Genomic DNA, 25,438 nt, shown 5'->3' with positions numbered 1-25,438 from the left:
TCCAGAAAAAGAGCCAAGAGGAAGGACGAATCATTTTTTTTTTTCTCTTTTGTTTTGATTTTGTTTTTGTTTTTTTATTCCACTTTTTCTTATATTTGAACAATGATAATGTATGATTTTGATTCAGGGATGGTATATGATCATAGAATTTTAGTGTGTTGATGCTCATGTAGGCTCGTCCGATAATCATATATAAAGCAATTGTTAACTTGAGTTAACTCGATTGATTAATTTAGACATGTACCTTCGACTAAGAAGTTAATAGTTCAAATCTTCTAACTCCAAATATTGTTAAACTAAAAAATATATATACAAGCAATCGTTTATAAAAATAAAAAAATGAACTCAAATATCACTTTAAATCATTTCATTTTATATGATACTGCACTATACTATATCACTGATAAACATAATGTTAATCAATCAAGTAGTGATAGATATCTTTGAACATAAACCCATGTCGATGGGATAAATTGATGGACATTTTCAACTTTTCTCAAAATTGTATCATATTTACAAATATATTTTAGCTTAGGATAAATTTACCAAAGGAGAAGAAAGGTTGGCAGCCATCAACTTTTCTTCTCTTTTTGGTTAAAAAAAAATTATGAAACATAGCAAATGCAACATTGAAATTCTAAACTATAAAAACTACCTAAACTAATTGACTAGGATTAAATTGACTATAAATTGTGATTTAAATTTAGTCCATTTTAAATACAAAAAGCAGGGTATGAGTTCCATCCTCCAACATCGTTAAAGAACTATATGTCAATTAATCGTTGGATTATGCTCACTTCGGTTGATAATCCCTTCTAACAATTTAGTAATATACTTGTTGAGAGAGCCTAAGGCAAGATCCAAGCCTAAAGAAGAACAAAAGTCCGTATAAGAGTCTACATATCCCAAAAAGAAAAGACAAATCCTTGAATTTCCAGTCGACCAATTAAACTTGTGGAGATTCATATAAGAGAAATGATCGAGCTAAACTTTCCACTAACACTCTACAACTTCGAGGATGATACCTATTCTAGCACTGCCGGTATTGCACATATTCCTAAATAGAAGATAGAATATAAACGTTATAAATAACACCACAATAGCAATCTTAAGGGGTAATCAACTCTATGCTTAGTCGAGCTAAATATTTCATGTACTAATTTAGGTATCTAATTGTATTGGTTCAGCACCATACTAGTGTAATCACTCCTACGCAGATCAATTCTAATAATGTATGTAGACTAGAGGAGTACTCAAGACCTACTTGCAAGTTTCTTGCACCAACAATTAATACTTATAAAAATTTTCTTTTGAAGAGATTAAAAAAAACATCTATGGCTATAAAACAATAGACTAAATAGCAATTGACCTATATACATACAAGTGAAAATAATCTCAAATTATCACATTATTTAAAAAATTCCCTAAAAAGTTGTTGACCAAAAAAAAATTAAAAAACATAAAACTTGTTATTATAATTTTTTTTTTTAAAAAATACATTAAAAACAAAAGTCAAAAACACTAAAAACCAAACAACATTTGCAAAAAAGAAAAAAAATGTTTATATGACTTAAAATCTCAATGAAAAACACTCTAAAAACTAATTCTTAAAGTGTTTATAATAATCAAAATACATTCTTTTTTAGCCGAAAGTGAAGTATTAAGATAGATATTTATTTTTATAAGAAGATGATAAATATTCTGTAACAGTGAGGATGCTGAATGAAGGGTGAAGGGAAAAGAGATTAAAAATGGTGAAAAATAAATGATTGGTTTAAGGTAAAATAATTTAATTTAAGAGCTCAAATATGTTGGCGTGAGACAACAGCTACTTACATAGTTTTATCACAAATGCATTCACTATATATAATCCACTTCACAAAACAATACCAAAAATATTCATATTTATACCATTTAAAGGAAAATTTTTTATTTTAAAAGGTCCCCAAAAAGAAGAAGAAGAAGAAAAAAAAAAAAAAAAAAGCTAAGGTGGAGAGTCCACAATAATTGGCATCAAATGCTTATGGGGATTCGCACTGTTGCTGAATTCCAAGATCTGCAGCAACGTATCCATTATTTATTTGAAAATAAGAAACCCCTCTTCTTCTTTCTCTCTCTCTTGCTTTAATTTTGTTTAAAAATTTGAGCTTTTTTTCCATTGGTGGAGGTTTGAGAGGATTGAAATTGAATGACCCAAATGACCCGGGGGGTAGAGATTTGTGAGTGCGTTGGATGTTGGTGGCTCAGAAAGGCTACCAATTTCAATAGTTATGAGTAATTTGTATCTGTATTTCTAGCTGTAACTGTAGCTGTAGAATCCAATTCAAGGGCTTCTCTCTCTCTACGTTTTGTAAAATGGATTTCGTAAAAGAATATTAAAGCTTTGTTGTATTGCCAAACCCAAAGCCAATCAGGGCTTCGTCGGAAAGTTGCGCCCAAAAAGGTAACCCCCACCCTTTGTTTTTTTTTTTTTTTCCCGTCTCTCTCTCTATTTCTCTTCTTTTCTCTGCAACTCTTTTCCATTTTGTGCTTTTAGGGCTTCTGTCTTCTGCCATTTCGATCGTTACCCAGATGAAATCATCGTGAGTAATTTCTCTTCTCCTTCTTGTTTTGCTTTTTCTGTCCTTTTCCTTCAACCCCTTTTGGGTTTTTCAATTGGGGTCTTGTAATTTTGCTGTTTCATGGGGTTTAACTGTGATTTGTGGAGTTTCAAGCTTAGAAAATGGTTTGTATTTTGATGGGTGTTTGCGCCATGGGTTTGTTTCTTGCTGTTTGTGGGTTTTTGTTGTATCAATTTTGCATTTCCCTTGGTTATGTTGTCTGATTGTTTTGGAATTATGGCCTTTTTGCATTCTTCTTTTTCCTTTCTTCTGCTTGGGTTGTCTATTTGTGTGCGGATTATGGACACAGAGTCTTTGATACTACTTGTGTTCTTCCTTATTTCCAGTAATTTGTGTTTTCTTTGGGTTTTATGATTCAACTATCGTGTTGTTTTCCTGAATTTATAGGTTGGATATGCTTCAGCTGAGATTCCTGTGAGAGTTACTGTAAATAAGAGGATTGGTAATCATGGCAGCAGAATCCAACACAGGGTTTCACCGCGACGAAACGTTAAGTTCCGCTTTGAATAGGCACGCTATATCGTTTCAGTCTACTGCAACAACTAGCAGCTCAGAGATGATGACAATGGGGAACTATTTTGGGGTCAACAATGCGTCGGCCATAATGTTTTCGGGGAATTCAAGTGTCGTCAACAATAACAACAACCATCCTGTTATAAGCCAAGCTACCAATTCATCTGGTTCTCTGCTTCTTGATACGGTGCCAGGGCTCAAGCATGATGCGGGTTTGGCAGTTGAATGGTCTGTGGAAGAGCAATTCAAATTGGAGGAAGGTCTTGTCATGTAGGTTCTTTCTTTAAATCTTCTAACTTATGTTCCTGTTGGATTTGTTGGCTTTAGGATTGTTGAAATATATGTGAAGAGTTGTCTTGGAGGAGGATTTTCAGTGTTATAGAACTCTGCACGTCTTTGTTTTATATCGGGTTTGTAATGTTATATATTGAAATAGTCTAACAATGATACATACAGACAGAAAGGCGCATGGATTTTATATCAGAATTGGAACCCAATAATTGTTTTATATTATCCCCTTACATGTGATTTCTTTTCCCTTTCAAGTTCTTTTATGTTAAGTCAGTCATTCTTTCTGGACTGCTTGATAAATTAAAGTTCTTCTCATGTGTAGTACATTTTTCTTTCTTGTTATATCAATAAAAATATAGAGATATCAAAGGTCGTGCTTTCTTTCTTTCTTTCTGTCTTAGTTGCCATTATCAACTTTCTTCTTACAGTATTTTCTATTTTGTTTGCTTGCCATTTGATAGGTTTGCTGATGAACCAAGCATTTTGAGGTATATCAAGATTGCTGCCACGTTACGTGATAAAACTGTCCGGGATGTTGCTTTAAGGTGTAGGTGGATGACTGTAAGCACCTCAATCTTATAAAATACTTCTCTGTATTATGATTGTGAATTAAGTATCAGCTATATCTTAATAGAAATTATTTGGAATTCATTATTTTGTTGACAATATGGAATTAGGCTGTCTTTAGGCGGCACCAAACACAACTCCCATAGTTTTCCTTCACTTGAATGTAAAATAGTTTCTATATTTAGTTAAGACTAAGAGCACTGCTTTCAAAAAGCCACTTTTATATATATATTTATTTATTTTTTTAAAGGGAATTCTGTTTGTTGCCAAATTTCATGATACCAAAAGATTTTGTGTTAGTGTTGCCTTTTCTATTACATTTTGACAAAGCTTTTTCCCTGTAAAATACTACTGATCTGCCCTCTTCAAGTTCATATAGAAGTCTAACAAACTTCTTTACAGAGAAAACGAAGAAAGCCTGAAGAACATATTGGAAAGAAAGTGAACAATCGAAAGGTACTTTAATGAAACTTTATGTGTGTTATGTTTTTTCTGCTAGTACATTTATTTGGTTGTTTTTATTTCCCATCATTTATTTTTCTATTTTGGAGAAAATCAGAATGGCTAGCACAGATGAAATTATTGAAAATCTTATAAAGTCCTGTGTTTTAACATTCAAATTTCGACAATGACAACATATAAGGTTACTTGGGTTCCATAAATTTTGAAATCACTGGTTAATCTTTTTAATATTTCCCTGACAGTTTCCTGCTTTTGCTTTATGCCGATGCCTGGAGCTTAGAACTTTTTAGAACAAGACTCATAGCTTCTGTTAGCTTTTTGGGATCCGTTGCCACTCTGATCAGACAATGTTATTAGTTGTTAAGTTGCACAACCTGTTCAAGAGAATTTTATTCTTTCAGTTAATTTCTACATTCACTACTTAATGTATCTATTTCAATAGTTTAATGTTTAAACTAACCATAGGACACTTACTATAGGTTCAAATCAAGAATTATTTGAAGTTCCAATGATAGTATTAGTGGTAAATTTTGTTAAGAGTTTCCTCTAAACCTTTACAATCTGATATCAATTTGAAGATCTAATTTCCTAATGATTTTGAATGTTCAGGATAAGCTGGTGGAGCCATCGTTAAAAATAAACACACCTTCAGCCCCTGGCCCCAGCATGGCTGGATATTCACATATGATGCATCATATGAACCGAAAAGAAGGTATGCCTTCCGAAGGTTAGCTGTCCTTGAAATTTTCTTCGTCTATATTTCTTTATAGTTGCTCTTAGCTACCACAAATTATTCAAGTTTCTATTGAGACATTTTTTTTCATTGAAGTCTCAGAGATTAGCAGTGCAGCTGCGCATCTTCTGGAACAGAATGCTCAAGCTTTTAGTCAAATTAGTTCCAACCTTTCCATGTACAAGGTGAATATCTATTAGCTTTTATTGGAGACTGTTTTCTACTAGAACCATCTGCAGTTCATATTAGTAGTTAGCCTTGAATAGGAAATTATCTTGTCTTAATATTGGACTATACTGTCACATTTCACCTGCCTAGATTACTAATTACTATCAAATTTCATAATTTGGAACCACAAGTTTACTCATTATTCTGAACTTTACTTTTTAAATTAGACTCCATATAATCTGAAAACAGATGAAGGCCCATCTGTTTTTTTATTCTTAATTTCCCTTTTGATGAAATCACATGAAGGATCTTTGGATGCAATTGTACAATTGTTGCTTGGCTAATAAAGGCATGAGAATGAAGTGATGGAGAGGACTGCTTGGATAATTTTGCAGGCAAAATGTCAACACTATACTCCTGAAGGAATGCACTTTTCTGTCACTTTCTGAGACACATAAATGATACCTCGGTATAAACTGAATATGAAGCTTAGAAACATCCAAATTATTTTCATAATTCTGGTAGTTCATTGATGTTGATTATATCCTTTCAAAGGGAGGGGGAGGTGTTAATTGTTTATTGCTAAATGGTCTATAATGTCTTCTGTTGATGGTTTATTTTTGTTTTTGAAAAAACTGCTAGCTGATACAAATGTAAAACAAATCTATACCATGAAATTATAGATGCTCAAGCTTTTTATTGGATTATGATGTATTATCTTTTCAAGCAGTTGCAGGATAACATTGATCTTTTCTGCCGGACAAGGAATAATATTGTTGCTATCCTAAATGAGTACGTGGATATTCATTTTATTTACTTGAAAGTAATTCCTTACAGACCCAGTCTTTGAGATCTTGATTTGTAACTTTTGCAGCATGAGGGACACTCCAGGCATTATGAGCAAAATGTTACCACTTCCTGTATCTATAAATGAAGATCTTGCAAATAGAATCTTACCTAGTACAACCTGGTAAGATCTCTAACAAATATGTTGGCCAGATGGGTGAAAGGGACACAGAAAGTTTCTGATTTTTGGACCATATTTTCGAGCATATTTGGAAATGATTCTCAAATTGACTCTAAAACATGTTTTTAATCATTCAAAATCTATTTTGATATGAAAATTGTATTTCAAAGTGTAAAATTGAACATGAAATTAATCTTGTGTGATTAAAGGCGCGTTTCGGGATGGTTTTGAATATGACAAAAGTGATTTTAACAATTTCAAAATCACTCCTTTACATGCATTTCATCTACTTCTTTTGAGTCAGAATTTGGTTCAGCATAGGATTATGAATGAGATGCCTATGTTATTTAGATGTGTAAGATAAAAGATAACCCCAAGTCAAAGTAAATGAAGTTAGGAAGTGAAAGAAGCTTCAGCCCTAAGAAAAGGATGGAAGTGACTTCTGATGTATTCTTCTGTTTTTGAATTGGATGGTCAGATTTGGATTGGCTCCATTCTTTTGGCCCTTGGTTGTGTTTTATGCCTACACCAAGGCCACTGCAAAGAAATACAGACAAGAAGAAGATGACGACGACGATGACGACAATGATGATGTACGGCTGATTGGTCGGTTAGCCCCTGCTGTCCCTCCTTGCTGCCCAATCAGACAAAATCAAATTGATGGCTGAGAAAAAAATGAGTGTTTGATCTTGATGTCATGTCCATGAGCAGCTCCCCCAGCACACAAAATATTAACAGGGAAGTAAAAGTGTCAGCTGCAGATATATTGGTTGGGAGATTTGAGTCAAAAGGGAGAAAATGAGAGAAAAGGGAAAGAAAAATATATTGGATCTGCTGCTTCCAATTTGTACTATTTTAGGCATTTACCTAAAAAAAATAAAATTGTTGTGCAAAAATATTTGATATGAAAGTATAGTTGGATTGGGAGGAGCTGAAAATCATTCTGTTACCATTAATTGCATTTCTGTAGTTATCTGTTTGTTTGAGGCTAATTTGGTCAATTGGGTGACATGACAATTGAAAAATAGACCTACCTTACACCATGGTGAATTATTTGATAATTCATATGAAAATATTTAATCTCTCTCTCTCTCTCTCTCGCAATCATTCACAAACATTTTATACATACACGTCTTCTAATTTGTCCTTAAATTATGAGATTACTTTATGAAACTTCTAGTGTTGCGTTTAGTAACCAAACTTTTAGAGTTGTGTCTATGTTTTGCACGTAGAGTTAACCTTTAAAATTATGGTCATGTTTTTGTACTTTAACTTGTGTTCAAGTAGAGTTGAGGCCAAGTTTTTGCAAGTTATATCGTATAAAATTCGGGCAATTACATTCGGTAACACTTTGAGAGATAATAATTGAGTGTGTAGTAACATTTTTAAAGTATTGTAAATATAGCAAAATCTATAAGCGATATATTCCTATCAATAATATGATCTATTTCGGATAGATTTGTACTAGCAATATGGTCTATCATTAAGGGGGTGTTTGGGGTAAGGAAATTTAGGGAGTTACTCAAAGTATAAGGAGTTGATAAGATATAAAATTGATGTGTTTTTAGTAATGGGATTAGGGGTGTATATGGGTTGGGTTGAGATATTTTTTGGACCAACTTGAAATTTTAGGTTGGTCGGGTTGGCTATTCAAATGACTCGAATTGGGTCTTCAACCCAACTCAACGTAATCCTTCAAATTCGGGTTGGGTTGTTAGATTATTATTTTTTTCCTTAATATGTTTTTGTATTAACTTAAAATACTTAAATTTGTCTAACACATACTAATAACTAAAAATTCATCAAATCCAAATATTTAGCAAAATCCAAAACATCTATTACAAACTTCAAACAAACATCATAAAGATGTACCTGAGTTATAATATTTATAAATTATAATATATATCTAAATTTTAATAAAGTGTAAATTACAAATTTCAAGATGACGAGACTGAGCATAATTGAATTGATTTGATAACTTTAAACGATGAAAATAGATATCCAAATAGAACGTAGTACCAAAATTTTTGAAGGATTAAAATTCGAATGTATAATATTTGAGGGAATTGTTGGCATTTGACGCGTCAGTCTTGTGGGATTCTTTCTCAACATTTCACATTACCATTTGTTTTCTTTTGAATTTAAATATTTGTGTCACTGTTTTGGTACTATTTGATATTCTCAATAAATTATAATAAAGTGCATAACAGTTGGACCATGTATTTGTTTTTATAATAAAAGGTACATAGACGTGTGTGTATCGTGTACTTAATAAAATCTCATTTTCTCAATTTTCTATTCAACTTAAGTACTTAATAAGATTATAATAACTACGTAAATATTATTTTAAAATCTCCAAACACTGTTTTAAAATTACTATTTTACATTCATCATTTTCTTATTCTTAACTACGGTATTTATTATTTTCTTTTCAAACTAAAATAGTTTACGCTTTAAATACATACCATTATAACCTAAATCAAAATAATCTATACTACAAATGCAAACTATTATAACCCAACTATAATAACCTAAGATTATAATAACCAATTCTTTGCCTCAAATGTTCTCTTAGTATTTATAATTCATTATCTTTAGTCATTTAGATTTTTGTCATATTACCATTTGTTAGTGCTTTTTTCATTGGGCGAGAGCGAGGAGAAGCACAAACGCAAGTAAGGAAAGGAAGAAGAACCTTAGCTTATGAGAGTCTTATTATATTGAATTAGTTGAATGTAAATTAGAGTGGAGAGAAGAGAAGAAATACAAGTCCGGAAGAATAATACAAGCAAAAGGTTATACATCGTCCTTATTATTATAATATGGGTCAAATGTCATTTCGAGCATAAAATTTAAGTTATTCGTACAGAAAAAAAATCTCATTATGCTGTTTTGAAGTGTTGAAATAAAAATCGAATCAATAGGCTAATTGATTTACTTTAGTCAATTTAGCTTTTACGCAATTTCAAACCCATAAAGTTTTTGCAACCAAAGAAAGTAACTTTCTGGTTGATTAATTCAAATATATATATATATATATATCCAATCCTCAGTATCCTAAAAAGAGGTGTCTTATTCCCTTACTCCATGTGTCTAATGTTAAAAGTATCTTTAGTGTCCAAATATTGCCACTACCTAATTGCCATTTGCCTATAAATAGTGGCGTGACATATATGTTGGGGATGCACATATTGGTGAGATATTGAAGGGAAATTTTCCATAGAATTTTCCACATTTTCATGTTTTTCTATTTTTCTATTTTGTTATTATCTAATATTACAAATTTTCAGTATTCGTATTGTCGTGATGCGTTATTTTGTTCCTCAATTTTATAACACATTATCAGTACGAATTTCTATCATTTCTTCCACTAAAGGTAGGTCATATGTCAATTTTTTCCTCTTCGTTATAATTAATAAATTAAATGTTGTTTTATATGTTTAGTATATATTAAATTTCTAATATAAATATAATGTTTTGTGACAGTGTTATCATGATAAATCTTGCAAAATTACAATTTGTAGCATTTGATATTAATTATAATAATTATTTGTCATGACTGTTTGATGTCAAAATACACTTGAATGCCATAAAGATAGATCATCGAAGAACAATTATTCTTCCTAAAGCTCGTTATGAAAGAATGCATTTGAGACCCCAAGATTTTAAATCAGTAAGTGGTTATAGCTCCGCATTAATTAAAATCAACTCAAAATTGTAATTATCTTGAGAGAAAATTACTAATATAAATATGTTAAAGAAGACACTTTCTATAATTCATGTCTTGAATATGTTGGGTTTTATGTTCTAAACTCTTAGTTTGTCAACTAGAAACATATTCTATTTTCAATCAAGGTGTTATTGACATTTATTCAATAAAGTTATTGTTGAATATGTAAATTGCACTTGTTAAGATTAAATCCAATAAACTTAAAGATCCATGGTTATTATATGAATACTTGAACTTTATGTGGAGACATAAGGGAGGATCAAGTTCAGTAAATAGCCAAAATGGTCTATAGTATACGAATAAGGCTGGGTACCTTATTTTGGCAACACTATTGGGTGCGGCTCACTTTGTAGTTATTACAATCATTGTAAAGTGCTACGAACGAAGTAATCCTAATTCGTTCATGTGGTGACATGAGGGGTGGGAGCATCCTGTGCAATGAGTTTGCATATGATCGGATTAAGAAATAAATTACTCTTACCTTATAATGTTGTTTACTGTTTAAGACTAACTATTTCAAAGTGATGACCTAGGTAACTTAACCTTAATCCCGAGCTAACTATGAACTCCTGTTTATTCAGGATTGTCCTTAGACTTGCATGGGTGGGGGTTGACTCAACAGCGCCGGCTCAATAAGCCTCCCATTTCAGGGGTAAGACTGGGTAGATAGTTGGGGACATTGGGTACAAGATGAAATTCACCCTTACCCGCTTTCAGGGATAGTAGAGAGGTTGTTCCTTTAAGTGTTGACTCCAGGTCTTAAACAAGGGACCTCACCCTCTCATTGGCCGAGAGGGACTCGGTTTGATGATTGAATCTCAAACCAATTGTTCACTAGAGGAATAGTGGAACTTAAGAAATAAGAGGTACTCTTGAGGGTAAAATAGCTATTGACCCAGTCATTATTACGAACAACAATATATCTACAGTGAGGGGCTGAGCTTTAGTGGATTGACTCGGTAGTTAACGAATGAGGATTAATTCGGTTTAAAGAGTTTAGCCAATTATTCTCGGATCGTTGGAGCCCATGATCTGTAGGTCCATTAGGTCCCCCTACTAGTTCACAAATGGAATAAACTTTAAAATAGCATGATAAGTTAATTTGAAAAGTTCAAATTTGAATTAATGAAATTAGTAATTATATGTAATATAATTAAATGTTTAATTATGGAATTAAACGAAATTAGAGAATTGATTAATATTTAAATATGATCTAAATATTAATTGCATGAATAGAGATTCATGGTAGTGAAATTGGTGTTTAGTTAATTTGATATTTGATATTAAATTAATTGAATTGTTTAATTAATTATTAATTTTATTTGAAAAATTAATTGTTTGATTGAATCAATTTTTGATAAGATTAATATTTACAGTTTAATTAAAGAATTAAAACTGAAAAATTAGTTTTGATTTTTTTAAAATTGTTTTAAAAAAAATTAAAAAAATAAAAAATAAAAAATTTTGAAAACCCCAAAAGTGGGATTTTCCTACTTTGGTGTTTGAACACCTTATTCACAATTTCACCATCAATCATGCAAAATCTCAAAGCAGGAGCTGTGTGTTTTGTATGCAATCTGATTGCATGAAAGAGAGATACAAAACACAAGTTCTTTTGGCTGAGATTTGGCATGTAAACTGTTGTTTTTGCTAAGAAATTTAGTTAAAGAAAGATTCTTCAGTTTTTGAAAAACCAATCACCTTCTCCTCCCAAATTCCTTTTGATTCAGCTTGTTTTGAGTCACACAACTCAATCTAAGGTTCCTAGAAGATAGTAGGAAAGATCTTCTGGTGGTTCACGACTAGTAGAGGAGTAAATTGTATAAATTGCAGTTGATTTTGTAGGAAGAAGAAGATCTTTACAGGTATTTTTGAAACCCTCTTTTCATTTGATGAACATGTTTAAGTTTGAAGTTAAGATGATGAATTAGAATACTTAATGATTATGTTTTCTTCCACTGCATGCTTGTTGAAACTAACATAATATGCTCTTGAAGTAGCAATATCGAGAGAAATATTTTAAAAAGTAGTATGAACTCATTTCATGTCTTATCAAGGCTGAACAAAATAATAAGTTATTGATAAGAAATTCATGAATCTCCGCCAACTAAAGTAACACCATTTCCTGAAGTGAATGTCGTGAACTTTAACAATTATGATCGAGGTTGTAACCGCGGTAGAGGAAGAAATAATTATTTTTTTGTGGTTGGTTGTTATAATCATCCAAATTTCAAAAGTACCATACAAAATGATGATTATAAAGGAAAAGTTCCACAAGAAAAATATAAAAAATGTGGAAGCAAAATTTTCTTACCAAGATAATGCTAAGTAAAACTTGCCTACCAAATAATGATATATTTGACGATCTAGTATGAAAAATTTGGATGTGGCAAACTTGTTTCAATCTCCTTAATAGAAAATTGGCACAATTGATGGGATAGCAAGTGCTTCTTTTAATTTTGGGAATATTTAGAATTAAATGTTATCTATATATTTTTTTAAATTCTGTTTTATTTTTTTGAAGTTTAGACTTTTATTTCAAATTTTGTTTCCCTTATTGTAATTATTATTTTTTAATGAAGAAGTGTTGACAATTTTCATATGTTGAGTAACTAAAAAATGAACAATAAAGATATATGTCTGGTAGACTGTGCAACTACACATACAATACTAATTAGTAGAAAATATTTTTCCAAATTGACAATTCTAGAAGCAAAAGTCAATACAATATCATGTTCTCTAAACCTATTTGAAGGATTTGGAAAAATAAATTATAAGATTTAACAACGTGCATGCGGAAGCAATTAGGAACTTAAACACTCTAATTATATTAATTTTGAGATAAAAGCATGCATGTTCATAGTATAGAAAATATGATTTGTAAGTACAACCTTCGTAGAACTTCAAATTGATGCAAATCTAAGCTTGTTTTTTTTTATCACGAATGATTCATAAACCATCGTTAGAGTCTTTTTCGCTATTCTCCGACCTTGTCTTTTTCGCTATTCTCCGACCTTAAAACAGATTGTTGGATTCGTGGACCACCGTTAGTCTTTTTCAATTTGCATGAAACTTTTTTCAATTAAAAAATCTTCTATTTAAAGAAGATTTTCATGAAAATAAGATGGCATGTGAAGATGACACCAAATCAACACCAATTACTTGAAAGATCCATTTAATCCTTTGAATTTCAAAAATTCAATTCAATGATTTTTTTTTTTTAAAAATAAATTCAAATCAATAATTTTAAATAAAATTCAGTTTTAATAATTAATTTATTTTTTAATTTTAATAATTAATTTTAAATATTTAATTAATCAATTAATTTAATATAAAATATTAAATTAATAAAACACCAATCCCGAACGTGAATCCTCATTCACGTGTACAATATTTAAATCAAATTTAAATATTTACAACCCTCCAATTTGATTTAACTCAACAATTAAATTATATAACTACGTTAATTATATCACATATAATTAACTATAATTTTCTAAACCGAATTTGAATATTTCAAATTCTCTTATCACACTGTCCTAAGGTTTGGTAGGGGACCTAATGGACCTACAAATCATGAGCTCCAATGATCTGAGATTAATCAGCTAGACTATTTAACCTAATTAATCAACATTCGTTAACTACCGGGACATTCCATTAAAGCCGAGTAGTTGCACTCTCCTCACCATAGATATATTTCTGTCCACTTGATTTAAACATGATTAGTAAGTCAATTCTTCACAGGTTGTTCATAATTACATTAGGATCAAAATTACCTTTTTACCCCTGTAATTAGATCTTGCTCCTTAAGTCCCACTAATCCTCTAATGAACAATTGGTTTGTGGTCCAACCACCAAATCGAGTCCCTCTTGGGCCAATGAGAGAGTGAGACCCCTTGTTCAAGACCTGGAGTCAACACTTAAGAGAACAACCTATCTACTATCCCTAGATTCGGGTAGGAGTGAATTCCATCTTGCAGGATTATGTCCCTAGCTATCTATCTAGTCTTACGCCTAAAATGGAAGGCTTATTGAGTCGAAGATGTTGAGTCACTCTCACTTAAAAGATAATCCTAAATAAACAGAAGTTCATAGTTAGCTCAAGATTAAGATCGAGTTACCTAGGTCGTCGAATTGAAATAGTCAGTCTTATTAGTAAACAATGTTATAAAATAAAAGTGACTATTGAAGGAACTCTTAACGAAGAGCATCCATGAGTGCGTTCAGATCTTTTCGATTTCATTGTGATCGAAATACAACACATACATTCCAACAAATAGTTATGAAAATTAACACTAATTAACGGCATGCTTCGAATAATAAAGCACAAAGGAAAGAGTTCTCATACCAGTTGAAGACTCTCTTCAAACGTCGAACTCAAAGCAGCGGAAGAACCTCTACACGAACTATCGCCCAACAAATCAGTCGGCTGCGGCAGCAACACGAACAGTCACAAACAAGTAAACAGTAGGAACGACACCACCAGTTAGAGCCCTTGGTATTCTCAGAGTGAGAATCCAAAGTGTGGTCTTTGGTGAATTTGGTAGAGGTAGGAGAAAAGACAGATCGTGTAGATGATAAGCAAGTGGGAGAGAAAGAGCTATCGTATAGCAGAGATGCTTGAAGCTACACGATCGTGTAGGTTTTACTAAGCGATCATTTAATAAAAGGTAGACGATCGTTTGGAAAACGCAGCACGTTATGCGATCGTTTAGGAAAGCTAAGTGATTGTTTAGGGACAGACGTGCAGTCTTTTAGGTGCTGGTATGCGATCGTTTAGACAATAAGCTACTATCGTATAGGCTCTCAATCTAGGCGATCGTTTATGTTTTCACACCGATCGCGAATTTTCGAACTTTTTGCAAAATGAAACCAATTTTCATTTTATTCATCGGTTACCATAACCGAATGCAGTTGCTCCCATTAACGCACGATTGAGGAGAATAAAACGGCTATTTATCTCTTAATTAACTAGTTTAATATTAAATGAATATAATCATATTATATTCTTACCCCATAGTTTGATATCACATATCTACTATAGTATTTTCTCCTCTACTTGATATAAATCATTCCAAAATAATGTATCTTGTATATTTAGCCAATTATATCATATATAATTAACCAATTCAATTATATCACATATAATCGAACTCCCTCTTGTCAATTTGAACATTTCAAACTGACCCAAACACTGATTCTTGACTTTATCCAAGCTACCTAGGGGACCTAATGGACCTGTGGCTCAAAGCTCCGATGGTCCGTGAATAGCTGAGTAAACTCTTTAGCCACGCGATTCATCATCCGTTAACTGCCAGACATTCCACTAAAGACCAACAGTTGAACTCTTCTTACCACAAATATATTTTTGTATCCATCGGATATAACCAATCATGAGTACGATGACCCTTCACAGATGCTCGTAAGTACAGCTGAGCCAATTCACCGTTTTTTCCCTGTAGTTACACCTATTTCGTGGTCTGATCTTATGAAAATTCATTGCATAGGACGCCCTCCACTTGCATGTCTCCATATAAATGATTTAGGATCACATCGTTTACATCTAATACAAAGTGGACCGCATCCATAGTGTCCCCAGGTTAAGGTACCCAACTCTATCTCTGTACTATAGACTGTTTTGGCTATTACTCAAACTTGATCCACTCCTATGTCTCCACATAAAGTTCAAGTATTCTTGTTATAGCCAGGGGTTCTTAGTTTATTGGATTTAGAGTAAAAATGTGCAATTCACATATTCAATAACATTTTTTACTAAACAACCTCAATAACATCTTTATTGTCAAATTGAATATGTTTAATGTTTACAAATCGCGAGTTTTAGGACATACAACCCAACACAAATATTATTTTGTTAGAGGAACAAAATTTACAATTGACAATACATTGTTCTTTAATCAATTAAAGAGAAATCTACCGAGTTTTAAAGATATATGTTCCAATGGTTATCATATTGAGACTGATAGAAAGAATGAGATAGAATATCTTTATATTATATCTAGTGTCTCACATGAAAACATATCTGGAAAAGTTGTCTGCTTTATTTTCTGGATTATATTATACTCATATATGAGTAATTAAAACATATGGAACAATGAACCCAAAGTTCATGAATCCAAATATATTTACAATTTGGCATGACTGATTATGTTAAGATCTATAATGATGAGAAGAATTATTGAGAACTCACATGGACATCCATTAAAAAGCCAGAAGATTATTCAATCTAATGAATTATCACGTGATGCTAATTATCATGTGATGCTTGCTTTCAAGGAAAATTAATAATTAGACAATTACCAACTAAAGTGGGAACTGAAAGACAATTACAAACTAAAATGGAACTGAATCACTTGCATTTTTAGAACCAATTCATGGTGATATATGTGGACCTAACCTATTAACCTACCAAGCAGACCATTTAGACATTTTATGATAAATAGACACGTCTAGTAGATGGTCACACATGTTTTATTATCAAGTTGAAACCTTACATTTACAAGATTACTTGCTCAAATTATTAAATTAAGAGTTCAATTTCCTGATTATACAATTAAGACCATTTATCTTGATAATGATGGTGAATTTATATCTCAAGCTTTTGATTATTATTGTATGTTAATTGGGTAAGTGTTGAACATCCCTAGCTCATGTTCATACACAAAATGTTTAGAAGAATCATTTATAAAAAGTTTGTAATTAATCGCTAGACCACTGCTTATGAAAACTAAGCTTCCTATTGGGTCATGCTATTTTGCATGTTGCGTCACTTGTACGTATTAGGTCAGTAGCTCATCATGAGTACATGCCATTACAATTAGCTTATGGTCATGAGTCAAATATTTTCCATCTGAGAAAATTTTGATGTACAATATTGTTGGGATTGGTGTCCTAATTCTCCCGGAGTCTCGTTGTTTGTAATGATACACATTGTTTGATGAATAAAATAATTGTTATTTCATTTTGGCATTTACTCATATCCAATAAACAAAGCTCCATTGTTATCTTATGTGAACTTAAGCATGTATATGTGATATACAAGTGGATCATGCCTTAAGTGATAACCTAAATAGGTCTGTAGTATAAGGATTAAGGTGAGATATCTGATCCTGGTGACACTACGGATATGACCCGCTTTGTAGAGATTTGCAAGTGTTGTAAACTACTACAAATGGTAGATTCTGACTATTCATGTGGAGATGTGCGACAGGGGTGTCTTATACAAAGAGTTTGTATAAGACCGGACCAAGAGTTGACTAGACTCTGTATATAACGCCGTTGATACTAGAGACTTACATCTCACCTAAACGACCATAGGTGACACGACCTCAATCCTGAGTATTTTGGGAACTTTTGTCTTTGAGGGCAGTCCTTTGATTAGTATGGGTGAGAGTGGCCAGATTGCCAACTCAACATGCCTATCTTTTTGGGGATTTTTCTGATTTGGGAGTTGGTAACTCAATCCACAAGATGGAATTCACTCCTTTCTCGAAGTAGGGATAAGTAGAGAGATTGCTCCCTTAAGGATTGATTCCAAGGCTTGAACATAGTAGCCACAACTTCTCTTTGGAAGAGAGGGCTCAGTCATAGTAGGACTATGAATTATGTTCATTAGAGGGATCAGTGGTACCTAAGGAGTTAGATGTAACTACAGTGGCATAATGGTTATTGGCCGAGCTATACTTACGAGCGATCTGTGAAGGGTTGTCACACTGTTGATTGGTTAAGATGGACATATAATATATCTGTGGTAAGGAGAGTTCAACTGTCGATCTTTAGTAGAGTGTCTGACAATTAACGGATGGTGGATCCCATGACTAAAGAATTTAGTCAGTTATTCACATACCGTTGGAGCTTCGAGCTACAGGTCCATAAGGTCCCCTTGGTAGCTCAATGTATTCAGTTGAGGATCAATTCTTAGTGTTGATTTGAAATGTTCAAATTGACAAGAGGTAATTCGATTATATATGATATGATCGATTTTAGGGGTGGTCATTCAAACCTAAAAAACTAAACCATTTCTAAAAACCAAACCAAACCGAACCGAAAACACAGTGAAATCGAAAAATGCGGTTCAATCCGGTTTGAAGAAATTTTGAAACTAAATTAATTCAGTTCGGTTCGATTTCACTTTTGAAAATCGAATTTAAAACCGAACCGTTTTTAACTAATATATATTTTTTAAAAAAAGAGTAAAACCAAACAGCTTTTAATTTAAAGAACAAAACCGAATTTAAAACCGAACCGAACCATTTTTAATAAAAAAATATAATATGGATTTTTTAAAAATGCCAAAACTGAATTTGGAACCGAACCGAACCATTTCCACCCCTAATCAGTTTGATGTATGAGATACATCTAGTGGAGGATTAATGTAAATGAGATTTACATTAAGTACCATGGAATAGAAAAAGAGCTATAGTTTATATGTTTCATGAGATGAAATATTAAAACTATAGATTATAAATATAGTATGATAAGTTAGTTATCATTTATATTTATAATAATATTAATTATTGGATAATTAAATCTTTTTCTCTAATAACCAATTGAGTGGGAGGTTATTAGTGGTTTCATGGTAACCGTGAGATAAAAAGAAAATTTCCTAATTTTAGTAAGTTTTTTTTTGCAAAGTTGAAGTTTGAGTTTTTGTGTTCTCTCTCTCGGAAAATAATCTCACGGAAGTTGTCAAGTAAATAGGAATTACTAAGCGACAACTTAGAGCAAGATAAACGATCGTGTAGTGTTTGTAGGTGATAGACACGCAGCTAAGCGATGAGTTTGTAAACGATCGCTTAGCTTTTGCTCGACGATCATTTAGCTTTTTCTAAACGATTGGGCATCGACCTATACGATAGGTTTTGTCTTCTCCCACTTGCTCAATTGTTTACACGATTGTTGTATCTTTCATCTTCTGTCTCAAACCAAGTCCACACAGAGCCCACCCTCTGGATTCTCACATCGAGAATACCAAGGTAGTCTTCTTGGAAGTACCATACTCAACTCAACACCGTCAAGGTTCTGTAGAGGTTGTTCGTGCTGTTGAGGTGTTCGTGACCGAGGCGATTACCGAGTTCGAGTGCGCGGTGTTCGTGCTGTTTAGTGGTCGTATTAGACGAGCGTTCGAGGTTGCTGTGTTCTAGCGTTCGTGATCAAGAAGCATGGCTATGAGTCTACAAATGTGTGTAGACTTCTCTTTGATTATTTGTATTTTCATGCTGTAATTTCTGTAACGAATGCATAACCATATGTTTCATTTTATGACTGTATTTATAAGGTTCATATATGATTATCATTTGGAATGATCTTTCTGCTGCTCATGGAAATCCTCGTGATCGATTTCCTTGAAATATATGTTCCAATTGCTCCATTACAACGTAATAAGATATGTTAGGAATATATGTTAGATATGATTTCCAATCAATTAGTAAATATCTTGAACCCTTGATGGATGATATATTTACTACACGATTTGCTGATTGCCATTTTCATGAGACAAAATTTTCAACATTAAGGGGAGGAATTAGGAAGTTGGAAAAATAAATTACATGAAATGCGCCATTATTATCTTATTTAGATCCCCATACAAATGAATGTGAACTTGAAGTTCAGAAAATAATTCATTTGCAAAATATAGAAAATCGATTACCAGATGCATTTATAGATGCAAAGAAAGTAACTAGTCACATATACCAGTTGTATATGTTACATTGAAAATTAATATCCCAGTAAAACAAGTTATCACTAATGAGTTTGGAACACACCAAAAATGTGGTAGACAATGGGTTCCAAAGATAAAAATCTTCGAAAAAAAAAGATAGTCAATAGTCCAAAGGACTTAGTTGAAGATATAAATACCCATAAAGAAATAATTGACATGACTTGTAAGAAATTTGAAATACCTAAAGATAATAATGAAATTTCAATGAACTATGTCATCACATTTTTTTGCATAATGTTGCTCTTGATATTATATATGAAAATGAGAATTTTGAATCAAAATCCGCGGATGGATGTCGACATAAAAAAGATTGGTTTCAATGAAAAGAAGCAATCAAGACAAAATTAAACTCACTTTCAAAATGTCAAGTTTTTGGACTAGTAGTTCGAATACTAGAAGGTGTCAAGCTTGTAGGATATAAATGGGTATTTGTGAGAAAAAGAAATAAAAATAATGATGAGATCGTAAGATATAAAGCAAGAATAGTTGCATAAAGTTTTCCACAAAGACTTGGTATTGATTATGAGGAGACGTATTCTCCAGTGGTGGAGCAATTATATTAAGATATTTAATGGGTTTGATTGTGTACAAAAGTTTGGATATACATCTTATAGATGTATTCACAATATATTTATATGGATCAATTGATAATGATATTTATATGAAAATCCCAGAAGGATTTAAGATAAATGAAACATATAAATCAAGTTTCCAAGAATTGTATTCAATAAAGTTACAGAAATTACTATGGATTGAAACAATTAGAATGGATATGGTACAATAGCCTGGATGGATATTTGTTAAAAGAATGATATTAAAATAATCCAATATGTCCATGTGCTTTTATAAAGAAATCATAGTCTGAATTTGCTATTATAACTGTATATGTTGATAAATATAATTGGAACTCCTGAAGAGTTTTTAAAGACAATAGAATATCTTAAGAAATAATTTGAGATGAAAGATCTCGAAAATTCAAAAATTTTTCCTTGGTTTGCAAATTAAGCATTTAGTAAATGAGATATTTGTTCATCAGTGAACTTATACAGGAAAACTTTTGAAAAGGTTTCATATGGACATTAAACATTCCAATGAAAGTCCATACATTGGACGTAAAGAAAGATATATTTCGACCTTGAGATGATAATGAAGAACTACTTGATTCTGAAGTATCATATCTTGGTCCAATTGGTACACTTATGTATCTTGCTAATAATACAATATCAGATATTGCATTTTCAATAAATTTATTAACTAGATATAGTTCTTCTCCAACAAAAAGACATTGTAATGGAATTAAGCATATACTTCCTATCTCCGAGGAAGGTTTGATATGTGTTTGTTTTATTCAAATAAATCAAATTTTGATCTAGTTGGTTATGTAGATTCTAGATATTTATCTGATCCATACAAAGCTTCATGTTGAAATTCTTACAATTCACGAGACTAGTCGAGAATGTATATGGTTAAAATCAATGATTCAGCACATTCGTGGAACATGTGGTTTGTTTTCTAGTAAAATTCTTTGTTTTCTAGTAAAATTCTTGTAACGCTATTATACGAAGACAATACATGTATAGCCTAAATCAAAGGAGGATATACTAGAGGTAGAACAAAGCATATTTCACCAAAGCTTTTATACACCCATGATCTTGAAGAAAATGGTGATATTACAAAAGATAACCTAGCAAACTTATTTACAAAGACATTACCTATAACAACCTTTGAAAAATTAATGCACAACATTTAAATGTGACAACTTAGAGATCTTAAGTGATCTTTCAGTGAGGGGGAGCAAACATATCCTATTCTTTCAGGAGTATAAATCATATAAAATATGTATTATTTTTCTTTCATTATGATTTTTTTTCCCATTAGAGTTTTTCCTACTAAGATTTTAATGAGACATATTTCATATATAATGGACATCTAAGGAGAGAGTATTATATATATATATATATATATATATATATATATATATATTACTTAGTGTAATATTGCCACCTCCTAATTGCCATTTACCTATAAATAATGGCATTATACATATATTGCAAATGCACATATTGGTGAGATATTGAACGGAAAATTTCCATAGAATTTCCCACATTTTCCTACTTTCCTATTTTGTTATATTATTATTAATATTATTTAATATCATAACTTCTCGGTATTTGCATAACCGTGGTGCGTCGTTTTGTTCCTCAATTTTACAACATTTTGATTGTGTACTTTAGCACTTGTTCTAAGATTTTAAAAAGTGTCTAAATTCAGTCTATATATTCTACTAAGTGAGATTTTTAAATTATTAAAATCACAATTCTTAGATTAAAAATCATTCTGAAGATGCTTCTAATCATGCAGAATCAATTAATATTTAATTTACACTTTTAAATATAGATTTCAGATCATCAAAATTGATTCAGAATAATTAAAAACATGTTTGAGAATAATTTTGAATCGTGATTTCAACTATTTGAGAAGTTTATAGTGTTAGCTTGAAGTTAGTCTGAAATTTTTACTTCCTATTTTGAGTTTAACAAATATAGAAGTAGCAGATCAAACCACTCCAGAAATGAAAATTAATGTTAATATCTACTGACACTTGGGCACTATATCCATAATATTAATACTAATGGTTTGCAGCTAACAACCCACCAAATAATATTATCTCGGTCCAGAAGGCATAGTAACAGGTAGACAAAACTATATGAAAATGGACAAATTCAAAAGTTGAATTGAAAGTCATGAGAACGACTCCTCCATTATAATAATATAGGCATTTACTTACCCCTTGGACTTGGGGAGTCTTGAAGTTTTTAATTTCACACGCTGCTGCCTTTTCCCCTTCTTTACACGCCATGCCTCCGCCGTCCCGTCATCTGGAGAAAACCATATGTTTCCCCCATAATCCAAAAGCAATCTGCTCCACCAACACGAAGTTGCAAGTTGCTTCTCTTTCACCTTTATCATAAATGGGTACAACAGTTTTGTTCTTTCTTCACTCGCTTTGCTGCTGCTGCTTCTTTTTTTATGCTCAAGTCTCCATCTCTATTGAAGCAAAATGCCACCCTGCTGATTTGAAAGCCTTGAAAAGCTTTGTCAATGGCCTTCACTCTCCAGTTCAAGGTTGGGATATTAGCTCTTCTTCTGATTGTTGCAGTTGGAAAGGAGTGACCTGCAATCCACCAGCTTTGAAGTTCAATAATTCTAATGTCTTTTCCAGAGTTGTGGCTTTGGAACTTCCAGGGGAGAGATTAAGAGGAAATGTTTCAGAGTCATTGGCAGATTTGGTTCAGCTTAGAACTCTTAACTTGTCAGCCAACTTTCTCACAAATTCTCTTCCTGTGAATCTCTTCTCTTTGCAGAGTTTAGAGGTCGTTGACTTAAATTCCAATGGCCTCTCTGGATATGCACCATTTAATATCACTTCATCCTCCATTACGTTTCTAGACATTTCTAGGAACATGCTCATTGGAGATATTGACCCTGGTTTCTGTCAAATTGCAAAACAAATTCAAGTATTGAAACTATCTTCAAACAGATTTCATGGGAAAGTTTTACCAGGTTTTGGGAATTGTAGTTCCTTGGAGAAACTCTCTCTGGCTTCCAACTTCCTCTCTGGGAATTTGCCTCAAGATCTGTTTGCCATGTCCAAGCTCAAAGTTCTTGACCTTCGTGATAATGGGTTTTCTGGGGAGTTGAGTTTTCAACTTGGGAACCTCTCAAATCTAGTCTACTTGGATATTTCATCAAACCAATTCTCGAGATTGCTTCCGGATGTCTTCTTCAACCTACGAATGCTCGAGCAATTTGCTGCATCGTCGAATAACTTCACAGGCGCTTTGCCAGTTTCGTTGGGCAATTCATCAAGCATTTCATCGCTTAGTCTTGACAATAATTCCCTCAGTGGTTCAATCGATGTTATTAACTGTTCAGCCATGGTTCGTTTAGCCTCTTTGAATCTTGGCTCTAATCATTTCATTGGCCAAATTGGGAGTCTCTCATCTTGCCACAAACTTCGGATTGTAAATCTTGGCAAAAACAGACTCGATGGTGATTTCCCAGAAAGCTTCAAGAATCTCAGATCACTTTCCCACTTCTCGATTTCAAGAAATGGCCTTCGTAATCTCTCAGCAGCATTGACAGCTCTCCAACATTGCAAGAACTTAACTGTGTTGATTCTGACATTCAATTTCCATGGGGAGATTATGCCCACAAATTTAAACTTAAGATTTGAGAATACGAGACTGTTTGTGATTGCAAATTGTCAACTCACGGGTTCAATGCCGCCATGGCTGAGCAGTTGCACAAAGCTCCAGATTGTAGACCTCTCATGGAACTCTTTAAGTGGAGAAATTCCATCTTCCATTGCTGACTTGCGATACCTCTTCTACTTGGATTTGTCTAACAACTCGTTATCCGGTTCAATCCCTAGCAGCTTCACCCAATTTCTTAGCCTTCTCAATCTCAACAACTCGTTAAAAGGGGAAATATTCGAGGGATTCTCGTTTTTCAGTAGAAAAAGCCAAACAGCAGGACGACAATACAAGCAACTTTTGGGGTTTCCGCCATTAGTGGATCTCAGTTACAACGAATTGAGTGGAACCATTTGGCCGGAATTTGGGAATCTGAAAGATCTACATGTATTAGACCTAAGCAACAACAAATTAACAGGAAAAATCCCAAGTACTCTATCAAAATTGACGGATTTGGAATTTTTGGATCTATCCTACAACGATCTAACAGGAACGATTCCACCTTCCTTGGCGAATCTTAATTTCCTTTCAATGTTTAATGTGTCCCATAATCACCTTCAGGGCCGCATCCCTTCCGAAGGACAGTTCCATACGTTTCCGAATTCGAGCTTTGTGGGTAACGATGAGCTCTGTGGGTTTCAAACTTTTCCTTGTAAAGAAGAATCTGAATCTACAGGTGAAGAGAATTCGACTGGTGAAGATGAGGATGAAAGCTTGAGGTCTCTTATAATAGTGCCACTGATTGTGGGAGCTGCCGTCGGATTCGTTTCGACGGCCGGCATTTGCTTCTTCTCCGGCATGGTGTTTCCGACGGAAAATAAAATGAAACTCCGATGAGTTCTTTGAAACGGGTCAAATTCTAGGGAAATTTGGGATGGAGAAACTCATCACAGTGAATGGTCTAATTCTTACACTTACCTATTGGTTTCAATAATTTGAGATTTTTGTTAGATTACCAATTCCATTAACGACCTGCCTGCTTATTTCAGTATTTTATAAATATTAGGTTAGGAATACGATCTTATAGACATGACATTCCTGTACTGCATTTTGAATTTAACATAAGCAGATGATTAGATTTTATTGACTTTTGAGGGCAGATGATTAATCATTTAAGTCGAACAAAAATTCCTAATTTGAGCATAGTTTTTATTTAATGGTTAGATTTTGGTTTGTTTGAAACCTATGAAAATTTGAACATTCAACTTCAATCAAGTCAACAGTTTTTTTTTTTCTTTTCTTTTGTTAACCATAAGCGTTCTTACGTGCACCTCAACTAATTTCATCCACTGAGCCTACACAAATTTTATGTCAAAAAAACTCATAAAATATATTAAGTCATGAGTAGGTGACCACCAAAGATTGTACTCATGACCTTATTTACCATTAAG

At 32.7% G+C, this 25,438-nt stretch overlaps 1 protein-coding gene and 1 pseudogene across 9 annotated transcripts; both read left to right on the top strand.

Annotated features, from left to right (window-relative positions):
- The first annotated feature begins 1,891 nt into the window (after window positions 1-1,891).
- Window positions 1,892-7,408, top strand: LOC120068015 (uncharacterized). 8 transcript variants are annotated; one of them, XM_039019678.2, is made up of 10 exons: window positions 1,892-2,443; window positions 2,537-2,582; window positions 3,009-3,404; window positions 3,887-3,986; window positions 4,395-4,448; window positions 5,064-5,166; window positions 5,284-5,372; window positions 6,086-6,147; window positions 6,230-6,325; window positions 6,801-7,408. In XM_039019678.2, coding segments are annotated over exons 3-10 (840 nt in total). In that variant the 5' UTR covers window positions 1,892-2,443; window positions 2,537-2,582; window positions 3,009-3,069; the 3' UTR covers window positions 6,802-7,408. The 8 variants fall into 8 exon arrangements, with proteins under 8 accessions (XP_038875606.1, XP_038875607.1, XP_038875605.1 ...); XM_039019679.2 differs by having other exon boundaries at window positions 1,937-2,443; window positions 5,290-5,372; XM_039019677.2 differs by having other exon boundaries at window positions 1,937-2,443; window positions 5,064-5,181; window positions 5,290-5,372.
- Window positions 7,409-22,286: 14,878 nt separating this feature from the next.
- On the top strand, window positions 22,287-25,134 carry LOC120068154 (phytosulfokine receptor 1 pseudogene; annotated as a pseudogene). The gene has a single exon (XR_016525614.1). The product of XR_016525614.1 is annotated as a phytosulfokine receptor 1 pseudogene (transcript).
- Window positions 25,135-25,438: the final 304 nt, after the last annotated feature.

This window comes from Benincasa hispida, chromosome 12 (assembly GCF_027475165.1).
Source record: "Benincasa hispida cultivar pf3 chromosome 12, pf3_genome.v1.1, whole genome shotgun sequence".
Classification (NCBI taxonomy): Eukaryota; Viridiplantae; Streptophyta; class Magnoliopsida; order Cucurbitales; family Cucurbitaceae; genus Benincasa; species Benincasa hispida.
This window is presented reverse-complemented; position numbering and strand designations above follow the sequence as displayed.

Bases quoted from the DNA above. Each gene is read 5' to 3' on its own strand.
- LOC120068015 (XM_090308641.1), top strand. From the start codon at position 3,070: ATGGCAGCAGAATCCAACACAGGGTTTCACCGCGACGAAACGTTAAGT. The intron at 3,405-3,886 runs GTAGGTTCTTTC...GCCATTTGATAG, and splicing joins TTGGAGGAAGGTCTTGTCAT to GTTTGCTGATGAACCAAGCA. The intron at 5,373-6,085 runs GTGAATATCTAT...CTTTTCAAGCAG, and splicing joins CCAACCTTTCCATGTACAAG to TTGCAGGATAACATTGATCT.